A 23,137-nucleotide genomic window follows, 5' to 3' on the forward strand; every position below is an offset into this window, starting at 1 on the left:
CATTAATGTTTCGTCTTTTTTCTCTTCTCGGTGGCGAGAATACACGAGAAACAGTTAGATATAGCGATGGAATAAAATTCAATATGCTCCCATGAAATCTCATCAACTCTAATAATTGAGTGAAATCGAATATTGTTTGTAAGAAGTAAGATCTCGTTTATTGTACTTACAAGACTGTGAGCAAATCAACTTTAATGTTAAATAGTTGCTGTAATGGTGATGCAACAACAGCTAACTTTATCTAATCCAGATACTTAAATATCTCATAAAGTGTACAAACTACAAACCCAAATAAAAGTTCAAATATACCTGCAAAGTGCTTAATCCCACTAACTAGTCACAAGAATAGCGCACAGAGGGTTTAAAAGTGTAGAAAAGAATAGTTTAGGAGTATTAGGAAGAAAAGAATATTTCAACATTGCAAGGAAACAAAGGGACAGAACACAGTAAAAGAATCTCACATTTCGTACCGTGTCGGGAGCTTTCAACCAGCAAAGTGAATCACCGCGACGCAAAGCACATACATTGTTTCCTCGTTTTTTTTTTCTAATTAACCAGTCCTCCAGAGTTTCACATAAGAATGTTTTCAATGGAGCCTGAAGGTATCCAACGCGTGCTGTGTTCAGCCAGGCCAAAGGGACAAGATTTTTCTTTCCAAGTCATTTTCCTCAGTCCTTTGTACCAGCGTCGACATTTCACGGGATAAGGGAATTCGCGTTCTTGGCTATGCTACGTTAGCTCGTTTACCCGCTGGAGGATTCTTGCTGGGCCAAGTGTCCAGGCGAGCAAACGTGTTTTATTCTAATGCAATTAATGTCTCGTTCTTTTAACAGTCTTAGGCATGCTCAGCAGAATACGCGAGTAAAGTGAGAAGGAAGGGCGGGACGAGCAGCTCCAGTGACACAATTTCGTAATATTAACGAACGTACTCTCGACGCAGAGCAGGTTGAATTTAGAAGGGTAACTACTTATTCGAGTCACTTTATCCTGGCTACAGAATTAATTGGTAGTTTCTCAAGCGACAGCCGATGGAGATAATTAGAAACTGAATAGTGAAATAAGTAACATCTTATTAATTTTTCAAGGAAACAATAAAGTCAAAAATTGATATATTATTCATTGATTGTTTTACTCTTCAGCGGAGAAATAGGTTATGTAATTTTTACTTTTTGAACGACCTTCTTGACCCAGTTTTTGGCGAAATCAGAACGCTGTGGGTCAAGAAGGACTTGAGAAGTCTTGTAGGGTTAAATAGAGTTGAATAAATATGTTTGGAATGGCAAAGTTCAAGATATGAAGTATAATATCCTCCAATTACCAAAGACCTATCATTTCCGAAAGATCAAAAAGAAAAGAATGATAAGAAGTCTCCAACGTTAATTAAAAGAGATCTTGTTGGTGTATTTAAATGCAGAAACCCACAACGCGATTTTTTCGAGCTAAGCAAACTCTTGCTCGGAGAATGGTCGGTTTTCAAGATTTATCGCATCGAAACGTGTACTCTTTAAGGACGTTTTCAAGCCAGTTAATATATCTCTACTCCCGCAATACAAGGCCAAATCGAAAGGGATTCCAAAAGCGAATTGCTGAGAGGCAATTGCAAACGTGTTGAGTTATTTATTTCTCCAATATGTCCATTCCACCCACCCATCTTCCTGAACAAACACACTCTGTTCCTTTCTCTTCTTCTTGAGTCGTATATATTACCAGTTTTTCAAGAATAAAAACCAATAAAACAACGACCAATGGCGTGAGTGTATCCATTTCTCGATTCTATCTATTTCTGAGTTGATGCTTTGAATACGTCAATAGGAAGAAGACGAGACTGTGCAACGTGCTTTTTAAAGGTTGTTTCTCCTATTTCGGGAGATTCATTTTAATAATTGGAACCAATACCTGCTTCATACACTGATCCACAGAAGAGGAATTATATAGTGAGTGGAATTTTAATAAAATTGTCAAAGCCAATTCCCAGGATGTTTTGTTTTGCCAGATAAAGAAGACAAATTGTGATCCAGATATGAAAAGAAAAATGATTTTGAATGAAATATAAATTCATGTGCGAATTCAACTTTTAGATTTCGAATAAGTGATGAATTGGTATGAAGATTTTAGTTGAAAAATTAATAAAAATTAATTTATTATATAACATAATGATAAGTTTATGATATAACATTTTAAATGACTTTTATTTCCAAAGCAGTACAATTTTTGATATCTACTAAAACTAAACAAAATTTGATCATAAAGCTTCAGAAAATGCCAATAATTTAATACTGTAATACTTGACAAAAATTTTTCAAATAATTAATAAATGCAATTACTCACATGTAGTATGGCTACGAAAATCCATACTGAACAGTAATCAATAGTACATCATCACATAAAATACATTGTGGCAGAAATCAATCATGAATGAACTGTCTACTGGAAACGTTATTGACGATCAGCTTCACCAGTCTCTGCTATTTCATTTAGGTATCAATAATGTATTATTACTTCGAAACATTTTGATAGAGTGGCTTGCACTTGTAGTTCAATTTTAACGTTTCGCGCGCACTTTCATTCAAAATGATTTAACCAAATTGGCTTCACCGAGCGGCAAATAAGCGGTTCACCCTGTTGAGCCAGTCACTGCGACTGCATTAAATTGCGTAAATGTTATAACACCGAAGATTGTGGGAAAGTTCGTAGCTTGAGGTTTCGAAAGCTGTGGATGCAGCACACTAACCTATCCGAAACATGCCAGACTCGATGGTGTCAATTTAGAAACAAACGTAATTCGTCGAACAGGAATTTCCGCAACGATTCGCGATACTGTTTCTCACGAATTGCAGTCACAGTACGGTAAATACAGCTTAAAATTTAAATACAAGAAAATACAAGAACTAATATACACGATTTGAAACATTTTGTAAATGATAAATTGTGCTTTAGAATTAGCTTGCTTTTGAAGAGAAAATTTTGAACATACAGGGTATTAGAACGACAACAGGTGTCAGAATTTTTAAAGGGTGATTCGACATGCTAAAATAAGATGGAAAGATACACGAAGTTGCGTTTTAGTTTACATTTTCCATATATTAATTCTTGAGAAAACGCCTAAAGTAAGGGTAAAGTGTGTCTGACTCGTGACATACCTCTTCTACTGACTGTGCTATATCTGAACTGAATAATGTTATTGAAAACGTAAAATAAAATGTAAATAGTTATTTAAAAATTGAATTATATAATATTATAATAGCAGTAATATTAAACCAGATTAAATTTACTAAAATTAAGAAAGAAATCACGAAAGGGATGGCATTCGTATTTTACTATGGCGAAATATTAACTAAAAATTGCGTGCAAGAATCCATGGCCCTCTTTCGCGTGAAGTAGCATTAGATCTATTAATATCATTCGTTTTTGATAAATTAATATACAGAGAGGTACCGTAATTTGAACATACCTCTGGAATATATCTCTTGTAATCGACAGCCTCATTCATTAACCATGAATGATTATTAATCGATCAACTGCAGATACTGCGATATTCCTGTATCTAGGAGTTGCAAATCATAAATATTGACGTATGTGAATAGTAAATACCAGCAATACAAATAGTAATCAAACAGCGCCATTGAACATTTCATGAAAATAAAGGTCTATATTTTCTCTAAATAAACTTTCTAGGATTTAGCTGAATTTCTGTAAACTGTGTATTCTGTTATGCATTAATAAAACAAAATGTTGAATCAGTGCTTGTAAAATTATGAATTTAAATGAGAAACTTATTTCTCATTTTTTTTATATATTATCAGCTGTGTTTTTTATCAGACAAAACCAAGTTTCCTATTGCATATTACAAATCGATGTAATCTAATTACGTCTATGAAACTTGAGCATAACTTCCTCTCATCTCTCAGAGTTATACTTCTAAATTGAAACTAATGACTTTCTTCTACATTATCGTACCACTTCTTAAAATAGTCGAAAAAATAACTAATTGACTAAACATTGAACTAATTCACTCAATTCAGAAATCATATTAAAAAACATTAAATTCCCTTTAAAAGAAGTTGTAATATTTCTGACTTTAGCACCTCTTCTAATTAAAAATTATTTTAGCTACTGAAAAGGTTTTAACTCAAATTATATATCGTTCACTCTAATTACTAAATTCAACATTTAATTTTAACAAATATTTCCACTAAATCCCACGAAAGATTGCGATGCCAGCCACGCAAGTAAGCTTCTATTACCAGACCTTAGCCAATTAGTTCTGCAGTATTTCAAAGATTTTAAGCACTCACTTGAAACCCAAACCCATCAGTCTTCCTTATTCGAAACTAGCATTCACGAGCATTACCGATTTCAGGTTATAACCACTCGCAAAAAATCCTTCGGAACAACACGAAGGTGTAACAAAAAAAACCTTCAGCAGTTTTCTGAATGGCAAAATGAAAACTGTCGCCGACGAGCTCGAAAACAATCCATTTCACGGACCACAAAAGTCCGAGGTAACAATAGATGAGGAGCCTCTAGCTAGGCGGGATATGTCTTTGAACGCGGATGGACCGTGTGTTTGCACGTCTGACTAAAAATCGTGTCGCACGAAGCGGCGAGCAATGGCGAGTTAATCAGATTTGCCACCGCGGCACGGGTTCTATGACTGCAGATAAAACAGACGGTTGAATTTGCGGCCGTTTCGCGTAGGAACGAGAATAATAACGGGACGAAGGCGCGCGGCGCGGCTTAAAACGCGAAACCGCGGCCGCAATCACGTGAAACGGCGCACTACACTGCCTGGAAATCCTTTCTGATCCTCTTCAAATACGTGTCTGAACGCGCTGAATTATGTCAACGATTATGCAATTAAACGTATCACGTTTCATTTGGCTCCACTTCGTTCGCCGCGGATTTATGGGACCGCCGCCTGTCCCACTTAATCGCATTTTATTCAATTCCGGTAAAAACGATCGAAAGAGATACAGTGAAGCAGAAATGACGGGCGTATCAGCTCTCACGTAGCTGTTGAAAAAGCTACGTGAGGTCTGGTGTGGAATTCAGAGTACAGGGTTCCTTCGAATGAACACTGCCTTTGAATCGCGATTGAGATTTGCATTTTACATAGAACTGTGCGAAACTCGAGATAGCAAGTTCTATATTTCTTAACTTACGATTGATTAGAGAACTGAAGTCGGATTTCGTTATTCTAGAAGTACTAAAATAATTAAATTACCTAGAATTTATTTGAAATTACTTAGAGTATGATCATTGAAATATAATATGTAAAATATGCAAAATTCTTCAAATTAAACTCATGTTATAATTCAAAGATACATCAGAGACACAAATTTCTATTGGGGTTCCATTTCTTAATTGTGTTTATGAAAATAACCTTCACTTACTGTGGCATTAATATTAAAAAATATTTCACACCATTATGGAAAATAATTTATGATAATATACAAGAAAATCAAAGCTTTGCAATCTATTAATTATTTATTCATACCTTCATACCAAACATAAAAGATTATATTAATGTATACATTGCAACCCCATCGCAATATATTTAATTTAAAAAAATATAAAGTCACATACAAATCAAAATTCGAAAATACTAAATTAATATTTTCAAAGAAATCCAGTATAATTCTCTAATCAAGTCGATACCTAATATACAAGATGGAAAACACGGAAATTGAAACGGAGTGGAAATGTTAGTGCACATAATGAGATTTGGAAAAACTCATCTGCGCTTGCATTTTTCCAACTCTTGAGCAGCTGGTAACATTACATTCGAACAGCCTGAGGTACTTTTACCCCGAATTAAATATCACTCTCGTTCCAGATCCGCTACTGAGCAAAACGCCGGGGGTGACTGTATAATTATTCGAATGGCGCGACGCGCAAGGTAGCCGAGACTTCCTCGGCAAAGTGGAATTCTCATTTCCTTTGTACGTGACCCACCAATGGATTTTTCACGTTCTACTGATACCGTGTACGCCTCTACCACGTTTCATTCCAGCAAATTGATTTGTATTCAATTCCCCGTCGACTCGAGTTGGCTCGAGCCCAGACAGTGCTACCGATCCTGATTGCATAATCAGTGGTCGTTAGTTAATGAACGGTTTTTATATATTTAACTAACTGAGGGGGGGCATCGACGCAACGGTTGGGAAAAATTGTCTACTTTACTGAAGGATATTCAGTTACAATGGCAGGGCGAGAAGAGAAGTTCGTGATCGATTCTTTTCAGTTTCGTTAAGGAATGTGAATCTAGAAGTGGAGACTGGAGAGCTGAAATTGTATTTTATCCGACACTCATGTACTTAAAGTAGTAGGTACCTACACAGGTTTTAACCGACTGTGATAAAGTGCAAAATAACTTTCAGGAGTACATCTGCTTTCTGTGTAATGGACCTACCCCTAATGAAGTTATCATCTCTGACCACGGTCTGATAATTTCATTTTACTTTTACGAACTTTCGCGATAAGACGATGAAACGACCCTTTCAAGTTTATCGGTTTTAAGAACCTTGTATTTTTCACGTTATAAAACCTTCATGAAGGAAAACCTTTAAGAATAATTTTGCAATTTTTTGCATATATTTCATGCAATGAATCTTTTCGCATCTTAACTTTTGGCGCATCTTTGCAATTAAAACTTTTAGTAAAGACTCCGCAGCTTTAAGCTTTGCAGTGTGTAAAATTAGTTACGGATCATTTCGTTAAGAGATGATTATTTAATGAAGTAACGTTTGAATAAATAATAAGCCCAATAACGTTTACGTTCATTAAATAAAAAATTAAAAAATGCAATAAGTAAGTAAATTATGAATCAGCATAAATTTAAACACATGATATACAATAATATGAGAACAGATAAAATGAGAACAATTATTATTTACATTTTGATAAAAAGTCATCATTGGAAGAAATAACATTCAACAAATATCAACAAATAAATATCAAAAAATATATAACAAATATCATCTAATTCAAATATGCAGAATGAGTCATCAAAATGTAGGCACAGTTAGTATCCAAATAACTTCTTCAATTTTTTAATCAAGTATCAACTTTAAGTTTTTTTGTTTCATGTTTAGTTTTAGACTTATTAAGAAGACGTAATACATTATTATTCTATACTATAGAATCTATAATAGCATATACTAGAACATATTATAGAATCTACTATAAAATTTATAGTTTTACTCTCTTTTAGCAGTGTTCTATCATATAGCACAAACTGGTTTCACAAGTGGAAATAAATATAGATAATTATTAAATTAGTAATTCTCACTGTAGCTTAATATTTACAACTGTACAATTTTTTAATTTAGAAAGAAATATTTAATTTAGAAAAAGAAATCTGCAATATTTGCTCATAAAATTGCACATAAATAGTACAATATTAATCGTAAGTTTAAAGTTCAAAATCCTCCCAAATTCATGAAACAATGATTATGCAATTTGGTTTATGATAGACTTAAGAGAATAAATAAAAGAATATGTACGTAGATACATGTTTGCGTTCTGATTATTTATTCAAAAAATAAGTTCAATTATTCTTTGGATTCCACCGTTTAAAATTAAGACACATTCTATTCTTTCAATATTTGGTTACTAAATTTTGATGACTCATACCATACACAATAACACAAATATAATATATTCAGATAGCACAATCAACAAACATGATATGCAAAAATATTTTTTAAAGCATATAGTATAGTGTACTCACGTTGGTTTCCCTGGCTCAATAAATAGAATATGGTAAATTTTGTCCTTGTATTCATGGAAATCCCTCTACAGTTCGTCATAACACAAAATAGTGAGGGCAAATCATCCTTCTATTTTCCGGTTCTCCAACTGAACCTGGACAATACAAATATTTATTTCAAGCTTTTAAAAATCAGCAATTTTTATTTTATTAATTATTGCTGATGAATCTCTATATTTCTCTTCTTTTAAGGTACAATTTTCTTTAAAAAAAAGGGGGAAAAATAGTGTCTGATAATTAAAACTAGCATCCCACTTTCGCGTTAACTTATTTCATTATTTTGATCTCGATCCAAACTATTCTTAGGGAAATGTCCCTCTACGTTTTTTAACACCTTGCAGAAATTCCCACGAAAGGCCACGTTTCTCCCTTAATCGTTTGGCTGTTGCCTCGATGGTCGAGAAGCTTACGGGCACGACCCGGATTGCGGCGATTAAGCGGCTGATAAAAACGTAGAAATGAGCCGAGAGAAAAACGGTCGAGAAAGGAGGAGGACAAAACACAGGAAGAATCGAGCAACTTAAAGGAAACGGACCGATGCACAATTATCGAAACTAGGTCGAGCCATTCTCGAATATTACCATTGGCCTAACCTCGTACAATTACATAGAAAACTCCGAGCGATTATAAATAGAGTGATAACGAGCAGCATCACGTCTTTGCCAAATTCAAAAGACCGACTCGGTAAGAAACGACTAAGATTGATTAAACTTACGAGTTTTGTTTTCGCCTAATTTCTATCTAATTTTTAATTTCATCTATTAACCATTAAAAAATAAAATAAAAAACATGCACAAATTTTTCTGCATTGGATAAATTAAACACTTCAATAGCAAACATTTAATACACTTAATATCAACGCATACGAAAAAATATTGTTGTATACACACTATGCACATTGCTGAATACAAGTAAAGTGATTCAATTAACGTTTTATTATTATAAAATAAACAACGTTAATTCCAACGACGTTTATAGTGTGAATACGATTTGATTATTATGATAATAATTGATCAATGAATTGAGTAATAATAATCAAATAGTTATTTCAACACTAGCCAACTCTGTTAAATGATTAATAAATTCAGCCTACACATAAACGTCTCACAAAAGAATTGAATCTCTTACCTTAAATTACTGCTGGAAATTTCCTCTCGTCTAGCACAGCAAACACAATTCGAGTCCGTAAACAACGCCCAGCACTTTGCCACGCTCATCAATTATGCACCTGTAAAAAGTTACTTTTAATCGCGGGTTAACCAGTTGCATTTTTCGCGTCGTAGTGACAAGGACGATCCCTCAGATGGCGCCATTGTCACTGAACGTAATACATAATTGCACTATTAATTTCTATTAAATTATACAGACTCGAAAATGCATTTAAAATTAACATTTCGTTATTACTTCCTGCGTGAATACAGAAATATCAATATAATAAATTAAGCGTATAGTAGCTTCAAGATCGTGAATCAGCGCCACCATGCGTTCACTAAATTCAATCGCTAGCTTGAAATTAATTTCTGTATTCCCGCTCAAACAGTCAATATGGCGACTTAGCTACGTAATATTGAAAACGAACAATACCTATTCCTTTTATTCGAACGTAACTACGACAATACATACAAGAGGATATATGAAAATTGTATAAATTAAAACGAAATATGTATTATAATTTGAAAGACATGTGTCCCTGTCACGAATTTAATTTAATTCTACTCGTTAATTTTGATGAAGTAATTACGTAGTGATATCAAAATTCAGTTAAACACGAAATGGTATATTATATCTAGTTCATTGATTATCGTATGAAATTATATGTACAGCACAGAAACTTTGCATCTAATAGCAAATTACTGTCAAAGCATACCACGAGAGCAAGTTCGAACATGTCTGAATCGAGCACAGCGTGGGGCACATGAAATGCTAATATATTTCAGAAACTTACCATTCATTTGAGGTTAAACTGTTCAAAATACGTTCAAAGCAGTTCTGCGATGTTCATTCTCGGTAATTCAAGGTGTGACACGCAAAATATCAGCGTAAAAAGACAAAAAATCTGCTCTTGACTTGAAAGCGTCTTCCTCCTTCAACGGCTGCGCACGACTGCGAGGCGCCACTTCGAGTCAGCCAATCAGGTTGCAGCAGCTCTTATGCGCGCAAACACTAGGTGCGCAAACACTAGGCGCGCAATTTTGAAACGTTTGAATGTCATAGGAGCAATGAAACATTAATTGATATTTGTTTCTAGATATCTGCAATTGAATAATTGAATGTGTGAAGTCAGTTAGAAGCAGAAGTACTATAAGAAGGATACAAAATAATGTTAGTGGTTAATTTATGTTGTATATTTAATGTTTCCTGTGCTATGTATGTAAATATAAAGTGTACATTTTTATAGTAATTACGTGTTCTATAATTAAAATAATAAATAAGTGTGATTTATTTTTTATTTGAATTCCTGTTTAACCTTAAATTGAAAGAATAGCAGAAATTTTAATTGAGGTTATGCTATTTCAGGTATAGTACTTATTATTTAGAATTCATGAAGTTATAACAATTCGTAATATTATTCAACAAGAATTGACTAAAATTAACAACATTATAAATCATTTATATGATATTATAGATTTATAGATTTATAGATACTTCAATGAGTATCTGCTCGCCTGCTAATAATAATAGTAAAATTTACATTAAATGTATGATAATAAATTGTGTTTCAATTAATTCACTTTACTTTCCAAATATCTACTAGTCAAAGAATTAGAAACTATGGCTAATAATTACTCTTCTAAGCTTCATATAAAAAAGGTTAACATATAAACTCCAACAAGTGGCAGGGAGAAAATTCCTTAGTTATAATATAAATTTGCGATATCTCCATATCTATGCAGGTATTTAACAAAATTCTGTCTTATGAAATAATTATTAATATCATAGGAGCTATGTAACATACTTTTTTGATGGTAATAACACTCTACGATAATTTCTATTACACTTGTAATGAGTGTAAAGTATCACAAAACTCGTGTAAAGTAATTTTCTAATTAGGAACTGGAAATAACACCACGCTTTGAAGATAGCAACTGTTGTGGTCAACTTAGGGGCAATTCGACTAAAGGGAGCATGCCGGGAAGAATCTAGCATTACTCGTACAATGCTGAATGCAGAACAAAGCAATTAGGCTAATTAGCAGATACAATTATGGGAAATTAATGGAGATACATCACTCAATTGTGACTGACACACTGCGTTGGTTGTTTCTTGATCTCTCATCATTGAGTTTCTGCTACGAGACGTAGCAATTTTGTCATCCAGATTCCTAGTATCTCATTGGAAAGCAGACAAAAGGTATAGTACAAAAGTAGCACGAGAAGCTACTGAAATTTAAATTCTATCATGATATCGTACCATCGATATTTCGAAAGTGTAAAGAGAATGTTTGATGAAAAGTGTAGCTGCCTTAACAGCAACTCTGAAAATTAAAAATCGTCTTGCATGCTTTGCATCCTTCGTTGGAACAATGGTTTCATTAAAACGCTAGAAAGCTAATTAAAATTTTAACAAACTGACGTTCTCTGCTCGAGTAGATGCGACCCAACAGCTTGCCGACATGCCCAGCGTTAAATTAAATTAAACATTTTGCCACAGAATGGAATTGTACATCTAAACATTTGCACAAATGTTCATAAAATATCAGTACATGTACATATACGCTCTATTAATAAAATTCACATATGAATTCTAATTTGAAAGATAAGTGCGATTCACTAACTTTTAAAAAGTGTAATGTGCTATGTTAACCATGGAACATTCCATGGTACTTCATGTAACAAAAATGATAGTTGTATATTTTTAATTAAATTAAAATTCCAAAAATAGTTTTAATTTCAAGCAAAGTGAACACGTAGGTACACCTTTATTAAACCTCTTAACATTAAAAAATGTAATAATATAGAAAGAATATTCAACGTGCTATTGTGGAGCTCTAGGGTCACACGCAACGTGCAATAAACATTAAATTAATTAATGGAAAAAGTTATATTAGCAAGAAAATGAGGAAAAACATTCTGACAAAGTTTTCCATCTCGTACCATCCCACGTCACTGCTCCTTCATTCCACACTCAATCTTCCTACAAAAATACTCGAGAAATTTCTGTTATTAAGCGCACAATTTTCTGTCCTGCCAGTTCCTGATACAACAATATTAATCAAAAACTTAAAGTAGTGAAGCTTACAATACGCATTGGGTGAGTAATCAATTCCAGCGCTAATTAATATCGTCGTTGAGTTCTAACAAGCACTCTAAGACGAGAGGAAGCATTTTCGAGGATCGTTCTAGGAATACGTTAATTAACATGCATATCAACCTTGCAAACGATGGCTACATTAAATCATCAGTTATTCGATTGCTTTTGGATCACAGGAAAGTTCTAAAATTTCGAGCTTTCTGTAGCTGAACCATGTCACTGTCTTCGCTTCGCTACAGTTGGCCAATTAAGATTTACGTGTTTTCAGCGATCGTCCGACACGACTCTGCTGCACTGTTCGACAGTTTTCCTGAATTTATCGTTTTATCGTTTGTTCCTACGACCAACGATACTGCACAGAACGACGCGTTGCCTTCCTCTAGCGAATTTATTCGATGCTGTGAAACAACATCCCTTACGCCATAAAAAGGATGCGATAGCAGCGGTATTTTTAACGGACACCTGCTTGGATCTGTTTTATATCGAAAACGTTTACACGGTGAATACTTTACGCAGCATTTTTAAACATTAAACGAACAGAATAATCTGTTAAAATACTCCATGCATGGAAATGAGGGAAACGTGTTATAGTAGCACATGTTTGTGATGTTTAGTGTCATCTTCACGCTTGAAATTTTTGTTATGGTTCTTGAATAAAGTATTTGTTCTTATGCGCAACATCTTTTTATTCTTAGAGAACACTGGTACATTTTTATTGTTTAATTTTTAAATATATTACATAATATGTGGCTTGCTTTTTAGCTTGAAATTTGATATACGACAATGTCCCAATTTTATGTTATTTTTTCTATAATTTTTAAACAACGTTGATGTATGTAGAGATAAACTAAGGAATAATTTGCAAATTTTTATTACATAAAGGACGTAAATTGAAAACCACCCCTTGAGAGGATAATTTAAAGTAAAACTACAAATTGCAGCAAAATTACGAAATCACTAATTTAGAATAGGAAAATTATTGATATTTGAGCTGCTGTAATTTTTTCAATAAAAATGGTACAGCAGTGAGCCTTCGCTTATTTTAAAGAGCGAAACCTCTACTTTAACAGCCTTGGATTGAATTTTCCCAGAGGTTCTTTTCTACTCCGATATGAGGCGAGAAAGGAAAAGAGAGTTTTTTCCCTCCAATATTTCCCAACTTCAAACGTCTGCAGAGAGCTTAATAAATTTTTTTCGCGATTCGTTTTACGGTGAAATTAAAGGCTGAAACCTTTACTTTCGAATGAGATCTTGGCGAGAGACTACGATTTTATTTCACTGAGTTATCACGGTCTGAATGAACAGTGAGCCACTGGCCTCGAAATCGGGCAATAATTCAGAGATCGAAGAAATTGCCAATCTTTGAATTGTTTAAATTTCGTGAAAAAGAATCCTATGGAGATGAGCCTGGGATTATTTTAAAGGGCCAAGCCTCTACTTTTACATCCTTGAATTGTCTTTTCTCGAGCGATCCTCTGTACTCGCCTTCAGGGTGAAAAATAATGGGTTGTTTGTCGCAAAACAACTTCCAACGTCTGTGCAGAGCTTACAAAATTTTTCTCGCGTTCAACTTTCAGTTAGAATTAAAGATGGAAGTCTCCCTTTTCGAAAGACCTTTCGTTGACTAGTCTACGATTTTTTTTCGCCGAGTTATCGCGGTCTAAATGAAAAGACTTTGTGTTATTCTAATCCTGGCGAACCAATTTACATTCGAAGCGCGATAACTTGGCTAGAAAGAATTGGAGATCGATTTCTAGCACTCATTTCAAAGGAGAGCTTTGTCCTCTAATTTTACCCTAAAACGGTTCATAAAAAGAATTTATGAAGCTCCCTACAGGCGGCTGAAGTTGGAAGATATTCGAGGGAAAAACCACCCTCCCTTTTTCACCGCGCCTCCGAGTAGAAAAGCACCGCCATGAAAATTCAATTCTAGAGCACGAAAGTGGAGGCTTTGCTCTTAAAAATGAGCCCAGGTCTGCCTTCTTGCCATTTTTTTTTCGCTAGGCTACAGTAACTGAAAGGCCGACAATTTTTCGTCTTCTGGATCATTACCCTATTCTGATATCAGAGTCACACTGTTCATTCAGACTGCGATAACTCGGTGAAAAAAAATCGCAGATCACACATTAAGGCCTCTTCTGAAAGGGGAGAATACCCTTTTAATTTTACCTCTAAATAAATCGCGAAAAAAATTTATTAATCTCTATACAAATGCTTGAACTTGAAAGATGTTCGAAGAGAAACCACCCTCTGTTTCACGCCACGCAGCTGAGTGTTCGAGGGCGTCCAGAAAATTTCAATTCAGGGGTGTGAAAGTAGAAGCTTTGCTCTTTAAAATGAGCTCTGACTAACTGCTTCATGATTTTTTTTTATAAAGCAACGGGAATTCAAAGACCAAAGAATTTTTCAGTACGAAATTAGTAAACTTTTAAGTTTGCTGCGAAATGTAATTTTCCCAAAGTTTTAAACGACACTCTTTAAAACGAATTTTAAGAAGAAATGATGCGATTTCTTCATAAAAGCAGTCCATTAATGCTAAATAGTGAGAAAGCCTTGAAAAAATTCCATAAAGAATTTTATTTGACGTCTATCCCTTCGAGTTAATCCCATTTCAAGATATTGAATTTTTGAAGAGAAGCTATAAACCCCATATTTTAGGATTGTCTTCATCTCGTACTCAGCCATATATTTTAAGAATGGCGTACATAAAGTCTTTGATTCTACATTTTTTCCTAAACAGGCACTCGATTCTTTATTAAGATACCTCTACTAATTATTGACATAACTTCTTAGACAGTAATCTTTCCATTACCAAACTTTCCTTTTAAAGTTTGAACAATATTTAAACGACTCTTTAAGTTTATTTAATGGACTGTATTACATTTATATATGAAAATAATATAAACAGAATTATAGCTAATAAAAAACACTATGAAACGTGCGTGTTTAATTAAAACAACTACAATCTCTTGCTTCTATGTCAATTATCCAAAAAATTATTCTCAACCAACAAAATTGAATTATTTAATTCTGTAATTCTCATATACCATAAATCTTACAAAATAATAGCCATCGTTGAAACATCAAATTAATTAAACTACCCTTGTCTCCCATAAAATTCCTTCCCAGTACATCGAGCGCATTCCCACAGAGTCCAATTACTGTATCAATAATCTCGATAAAACAGCAGAAACAATTGCTCCCTGTCCATAACTCGCCGTCACGTAAGTACTTAAAATGTAGTCGTTCAGCGAGGCTGCTTCCTGTTACCATCCAATTCTAAGACGCGAGTTCTTTGGAAAACTGTAATTCCCCGAGCCACAGACCAACCTCATGACCGAAGTTCCACAGTGCACCGCGTTGAATATTAATAGGATCCACGGAAGCAGCCTGGCCTAATTACCGTCACAAAACGTGCTAATTAATTTCGCTGACCGTGACGTTCTCAATTATTGTTACAGAGCAACAGGAGCCAGCCAGCTATCGGGCTGAAGCAGACGCCGAAGGCGCGGGTAAGTTTTTCCATAAGTGTGCTCGCCGCTTCCGCCCACGCCGCGTGGCTGGCGTTCAGTTTTTGCGGGACAAAAGGGGAATGCAAACAGGGTGTCCGTGGCAACGATCCTGCGTTCAAACTAGTTAGCAGGAGCTCGTTAGGCGGGCTCGATCGATGCCAGCGACCGAGTTCCTCGTACTTTCGGCCAAACAACTTTTCCAACCCCCTCGGCCAGGCCTCTGCCAGCCACTTCTTCGGCTTCCTCGGTGGAAGTTGAAATAGGTGAACACACCCCTTTCTCTTCTCCGCGATGTACAGGGTGTCCAAGATTCAAGGTGCCAAGCTTTGTGGGTACATTCTAAGGATCTAGATAAGAGAAAATTCTATGTGGAAATAGACTGTTCAGTGCTTTATTAAACTTCCAGTATCTTCGCCATTTAGGCCTACGCAAGTGGCTCTGTGAAGTAAATTCCTACCTCATTCGAAGACTACAAATACCTGTGCAGGCTTTGTATTTGAAAGTACTTGTTGAGAGTAATTGCACAAATTGTCTTCAGAAAAAATTACACATGTTCCCTGTTAAGACGATCATAATTGTGTGACATCTGGTAGACTAGGTTTACGATACAGACGAATTGGGCTTGCTATTTTTGAAGAAACACACTGTCAGTTTATTGGTAATCATTTGTTAATTTGAATTGAGGAGTAAAGACCCTAGAAATCACTTCATCGTTTTATGAATCTGGAGAACACATGTACTTTAGGGTCCCGAGTCTCTGCTCAATAGCAATTGACGTATCGTAAACATAAAACCCGAGCGTCTTCCGTTAGCGCGCTACCCTCGGGGTCCGTCACCCCTTGGGCCTTTCCGGGGTGATGTCACCCTACGGAGTCTAGCCACTACCCCCACGCGCTGCCGATGAAGGCTTCCCTCCCATGTCTGTGGTGGGAGTTTGGGGCATAACCTACCCCAGACAGGCCTCCCTCTAAGGAGTTACGAGGATTCCTATTTCTAAATATTTTCTCCTCCCTCTAACTCAGTTTTGTATAAAGTAAGATTCATCAAAATAAAGATTAGATACAACTTAGAATTCATCGGTATCTCTGGTCCTTCGAGCTAAACCTTAGTCGGCACACCACGTGCAAAATTCAACAAAACCAGAAAGATCTATTGATCAACCGCTGGTCTAAACATTCCCTCTACATCTTACTTTGCTCTAAGCTTTCGAATTTCCTATTCCTGTTTAATACTTTCTAATAAACTGCTAAACAACCTATACTCATATAACATTTTTTCTCTTATCCAGACCCACAGAATGTACTGACAAAGTTTGCCACATAAAACCTGGGACACCCTGTATGCCTCTTGGACGCAGTGAACCGTGAAATCGAGTGCAACCGGAAGCGAACGCGTATAACTTTACGACTTTAGTTTTCGCGGAAGCCGAATTCTCGTATTTGTCCGCGAAAGTATCGGGAGAGAGGGAAAACGACGGCATCGTCGGGACGCCTCGTCATTTATAACAGCGGGATGGCGAGTCGCAGGTTGCCGCCGACGAGAGGGTCGGCTGCCCCTTCGTTCGTACCTGAGAACATGCACGAGACGAATTTGCAATGCTGTCGTTTCTGAAGCTTCTGTTTCAATGGTTCGGTGATTGTCAATTGACTGTATTCAGTGTACGATGGGTATGTTAAGTTGTAATTGCAGAACGTCATTTAGAAGGAGCTTGTTATCTCAGTAGGGATAATCATCAGGTAATTTGCACCGTTTGATGGCTGTCGTTTGTAGTGTATACAAGGGGTGCGTTTAGGTTAATGTAGGGCAATTCCGGGAGAGATGCCACTGTGAGTGAGACGACTCAATCTTAGATATTATCAATGTACTTGAATTTTATGCTATCTATTGTGACTTTAGTTAATACTGATTGCAAGTTATAATAATCGTTGCGTTTGTTTGTTTGAAATTGTGGTGCTAGGTAAGTTATTTTTAATACATTTGCACTGGTAATGTATTAAAGCACTGGTGTCTGTAAGAATAAATAAACAGATGACAGTCAAGGGAGATTAACATAGATATGGGAATTAAGTTTGTCGGCACAATATGAGACAAGTCCACTGACGCCAGTGGCTCGTTTCAGTAGTAAATTTCTAATTTCTCAATACCCAATTTTAGAAGCTTATTGCCAATAACTTAAAATGTAATAATAGTGAGAGTTGCATTGTTCGTTTTATCACTTCGAAAAGTTTATAAACTGGAGACTTTGAAAATGAGGTAACTGGAGGATTTGAAATATACAGATATTAATATCTAAAATCCAATTACTGTGCATTATAACGTTTTTTTAACGAATCACAATATACACAATAAAATAATCTATATTCCACCCCAAAAGTTCCTGCTTACCACACAAGCCATTTGAAAAACTGTTCATCCACCCCAAAGGTATTTTCATATTTCATACAGAGCCCATAATAATGTCCATTTACGCATTATTGAGTTAAATAAAACGTAGCATTAACGAATATTTTCGGTAACATATGAATATGCTTCGATCTCGACGAACTTGCACTCTCAAATACAGGCTCGATAATTTCCATCGTGTTTGAAATTAAAATATAATTCACGCTTGCCTCGAGTTCGACTCTTGTGTCAGCCGTTCGTAAAGCAGCATTATTGACAGATCGGCGGAGCGTCGAAGCGCCATTCGTAAATGTTAATAATGCAAAAATTCGATACATTCCATCGAACTGACAATAATATCCATTACGTTCAATAAAATGACTCGCAGTGGCGCGCGAGCAAATTCGTTTTCGTGTAAAAGTCAGCGTTGCGTGCTGGACCATTCCCATACGTAACATTATGAAAAAAATCTGCCCGTGTGAGTGACACGCGACAGGCGTGTGTCGAACACGCACACGAGCGAACAGAGCCATTAAATGGCATACCTGCCCCCGCGATCTGACCCCGCTACACGCGAATGCTTGGTTTTAATCCCCACTGGGCCTACTTTTTTCACGAGACAGACGACAGCCATGAGAACAAAGGGATACAGCCAGCATCTCCTCCTGTCTCTTTCACATTGTTACTGGAAAAATTACCACGAAAACAAGCGTACCCCAGATAGGTTGATAAAAGTACCGATGGGCCATTTATTGCAGCCTCCTCGTGTACACCAGAGACCAACCATGATGGGTTATTAATATCCTACTTGAGTGTAGTTTTGAATCGCCTATCGATGTCATCAGAAAATACTTTCCTCATAAAGAATGGCTGATTAGGAATGACAAAATTAATATAATATTCACTGTTTATACTGGATGATATTTTTCTGTGACCTTAATTTATTGAGGAATTCGTTGACTCGTATGTGTGACGTAGTTTCTGATGTTTCTTTAATATATGGCACATTCTAATTAAAGTTCGATATATATTAGAATAGGAAAATTAATTAATGTTGGTTTTAAACGTTTTTTCAAAATAATATAAATTCTTCCTTCCTTTAAAATGAGCACAGTATTGATTGGAAGACTGATAGTTCGATGCTACTAATTAAAACAATTTTTCTGCTTCAGTAAATTGCTTCGACAGTATACCTTTGCAGAAGTGGCATTCATTGATAAATTTCTGCAATTAACAAGTTCCATTATTCAATCACTTTCTATATCAAAATATTCATTTACTCCTTTAAATGCACATTCAGTGTATTACTTTATGAAATAGACAGTTCAGGTTGAAAAGAAATATGCAATTTAAATACAAACAGAGGAAAAATAATTTAATTTGACCTGTACTTAATATTATCAACTATTAATTATGTATTATGTAGGTATATTGCATTTAACTTGCATTAAACAAGCGAAATATAAAAACGTTTAATTTTGGTGTTTGTATTTAATCTATATCAGAAGAAATAAAAATGATACTTTCACACGAAGAAAATTAAATTCACCGTAATATTTTAGTACTGAATTGTCTTTTCAACATGACACAACTATATAAACAAGTTCACAAACTTTAGAAGGAAAAGTATCTCAAGAGAAAATATATATATTTCTATTTCCTACTTGTAATTTACTTTAGTAATTACTACTTCGATTTAATTTAAAGCTCTTTCAATACAGCGTCTTCCTAAAGTTTCTCAAAAGACTTCCCCTCTGTTGAGAGAAGGTAACTCGAGTCAACAAAGAAAAAGTACCCAAATAAAATCCCTCTTTCATCTTTTCCAACACAAATTTCTCTTACATCATAAACCACATAAACTCCCTCAAGCACTAGCTACCTACATAAGAAAATGAAAGAACAGGCGTATCCAATTTATAACATTATTCCCATTCCCCACATCGATTGCTGGAGGGGTAAATAAAAATCCAATTCTATCGGCCTTATGCCTGCAGTAAACACTGACAAATATTCTGTGAATCAGTTCAAGAACAGTATCTCCAACTCCATCCCTATCAATCATCCCTCAATTGACTGAATGATTGATATTCTCTTAATTCCACTTTTCCACGCTAAGAATCGATTTCCATTTAACGAGTGTCGTCACTCAATGCATTCAGATAATTTTCCAGCAACAACAGACTGCACTTCCCGTGGCTCACAGTATTAATCCTCGTCGTGTTTCTTCGTTCCCTCCTCGAGCTCTCACGACTGTGGATCATGTTTCGATTGTTATTTTGTTTCGCCTGGTTCGATGCTGCCCTGCCCTTCGTGCAAGCGAATCTCGAAGGATGAGGAAAGGGAACGACGGGAACGCGAATGGTAACGTCTGCGAAACGACGTGAAATCGCGCGGCGCAATTTCGCGAGATTGCTTTCCGAGGCGACTTGTCGGGAGGAGCCATCCTCGCGGAAAAGAGCTTCTTGGAGGCACGAGGGTGCTCGTATTTTTTCCCCCCTTTCGCGAAAAGGAAATGCGACCTTCCTTTCTGGAAGGAAATGCACAGCGAGTTCTATGATAGTCTGTCAGATGCAATCTGGACCCTCGCCTGATATGCATTACCTTTTGATGCGCCATTCTTTCGAATCGTGGAACGATGTCCTTAAAGCTCTCGTATCTATCTTCTGGCGGTATTGGGTACCACTTGATTGTTGAAGGATGAGACGTGTGGTTAAAATTTGGCAGGCTTTTAATTAGTTGAAATTTCTTTCTGCAATTTAACGCGAAAAAAATTGCTTTACTATGGTATGCAAGATGATATGATATGGTAAAAAATGTGTAAGGAAAAAATTCGAACGTATTACATCAGCTAAGGTTATAACTCCTTTTTGACAGTAGTATAACACGAAATTTCTGAACCATATTAATAATAAGGTTCATACTACATATTCTTAGTAGAATAAGAATGTATAATTTAAGTGTTTGAGATCTTACAGATGTTTCACAGCATAATTGCGAACAAGTCTTGCGATTAAAGCGAAAAAGGAGATCACATAGCGAACAAACAAGTAGAAATGGACCGCGCTTGGTCAGACGCTTCTCGCTAACCGCATAGTAGAAGTTACTTTCTCGAAAAAGTATCTTAAGACAATTAGAAGCAAGCCAAAAGTATACTAAGATTTGTATTTCCAAAGAAATTAGAAAGCAATGTTTCTCTAATCCCTCTTTTCAGAAGAAAAATACAAATTTATAAGATACTATAAAAATTATAAATAAATATCAGGTTTTCTTATAAGTAATCAGGTATATGAAATGAAACAGGGAACCATGTTTTAAGATATTTTTTCGAGGAAGTAGCTTGCATTATGTGGCTAGCGGGAAGCGTCTGACCACACGTGGTCCTTTTCTACTTACTCGTTCGTCCTACGGCCTTCTTTTTCACCTTAATTGTAAAACTTGTTAGTCATTACACTAGAAAATATTTGTAAGCTATCAAATGCTTAATTTATCAATTTTTACTGAACTATAAATTTATAGTTTAAGGCTCATTATCAATACTGTTCAGAATTTTCGCGTTGTACTACTACCAAACAAGAGTTATGATCTTAGCTGACTCTATACATTCAAATTTCTTTCTCACACATTTTTTTATCATATCGTTATATCATATCATCTTACATACCAGAGGTACATAACTTTTTTATAGTAAATCACAGAAAGAAATTTCAACTTAATACATTCATTCGAAATATTCAATCTTGCCTTTTATTCTGACTGAGTCACTTTATGAATAGAAGCTACCAATTCAACCGTGATATTCGACAACAGGATTGAGGAATATTCATCAGTGCTACTAGCAATGTGCATATTTTATACGGAATTAGAAACCTTCATTTTATACCCCAGTATACCATCTCCAAGGAAGGGGCCGATGAACGTTGAAATGTCTGTGAATGGTAACTAGCATGAACTCAAATTCAACTAGTCGATGGAGAGAGATTGTGCCCTGGAGGTTGCACTAACCTACGAAATGCACGTAATACGAGGGGCAGACATCTACAGCATCATGCTAAACCATACGTATTTCTAATACCTATTTATATGCTAATGGCTGCCGACGAGTATCTTGTGATCAAAGTTGCTGTCATATTTTGCTTGCATTCATGTTAAGATAATCGATATAGATAATTGGGTAAATAAGGTCACATCAGTTAATCATTCTGTCATATCATATTCTATCAAGAAGAAATACACATTTATTCACTCTTGACAGGTAAAAGAATTGGTTAAATATTTATTTTCTAAATACTGGCATGATTACTAATTTCTTCCTTGCAAAAGTACTATTAAATACGTAATTTAATACTTCTGATAAATTGAAATCTACTTAATGAAATATGTATAAGAATATGCGATCTATAGCATGCATTTTCATTCATTTACATTTCTTTAAAAGTCCTTTTATACATGCACTTTCTGGTATTAGCCGAAATTGTGTAGACAATTTTAGCTAAAACCATAACAAAAAGTTACAACTTTTAAACCCCTTTCGTGCCGAATTTTCGCCATTCACGTTTAAATTTTAATCCTGTAAAAAGGCAAAGTATTGAAAACGTTCATAAATGGCCTGTTATCCTGAGCACTGGAACTCGCTAGGATAGCTTCCATTTCTCCTCTGAATAGAACAAAATTTGTGAGATTTTACCAGAATTCATTTATCATATTTGGTTAGTAAAAAAATTAAACTCAAGTGAAATTCAGCAAATTCGATAACATATAGAACGTTTAATGCTTCAGGTATAATAATAAAATTGATTGACCAGCAACCACGTAGGTTTAACAAATCTATTAATTTTCTATAGAGAACGTATTGCTATGACGTTATACGTTTAAGTGACGCAATTAACAATTTGAATCTGTTAATTACACAGCAAATAGAAACTGTCTGACCTATAAACTACTATTCGCGGATGGTGATTAATTCACTCGATTATTCACTTTGCTTTAGTTTAATTCACTTGCATAATATGCAAAATTAATTCCTTACGTTGATACATGCACATACATAACTATAGATTTTTCTTGATATCTATTATAAAAAATCATTAAAAGAAACTTAAAGTTCCCAAAGAAGAAAGTTCAAAGTTTAAGAAGAAATTTTAAAGAAAGTTCAAAAATTGCTATAGAAGTCTAAGAACTTTGACTTTAGTAAGCCAGCAATAAAATTTTATTTATTTCAACG

The 23,137-nt window shown here is 35.2% G+C and overlaps 1 protein-coding gene across 2 annotated transcripts in view; it reads left to right on the top strand.

The window, feature by feature from the left end:
• LOC143182683 (uncharacterized) overlaps positions 1–23,137 on the top strand; it is a 506,678-nt gene that overhangs the window by 4,587 nt on the left and 478,954 nt on the right. For both annotated transcript variants that reach the window (XM_076383871.1, XM_076383872.1), the window contains exon 2: positions 15,484–15,534. In XM_076383871.1, the coding sequence (XP_076239986.1) occupies positions 15,484–15,534 (51 nt within the window). The remainder of the gene's footprint in view (positions 1–15,483; positions 15,535–23,137) is intronic.

Source organism: Calliopsis andreniformis, chromosome 8, assembly GCF_051401765.1.
Source record: "Calliopsis andreniformis isolate RMS-2024a chromosome 8, iyCalAndr_principal, whole genome shotgun sequence".
Lineage (NCBI taxonomy): Eukaryota > Metazoa > Arthropoda > Insecta > Hymenoptera > Andrenidae > Calliopsis > Calliopsis andreniformis.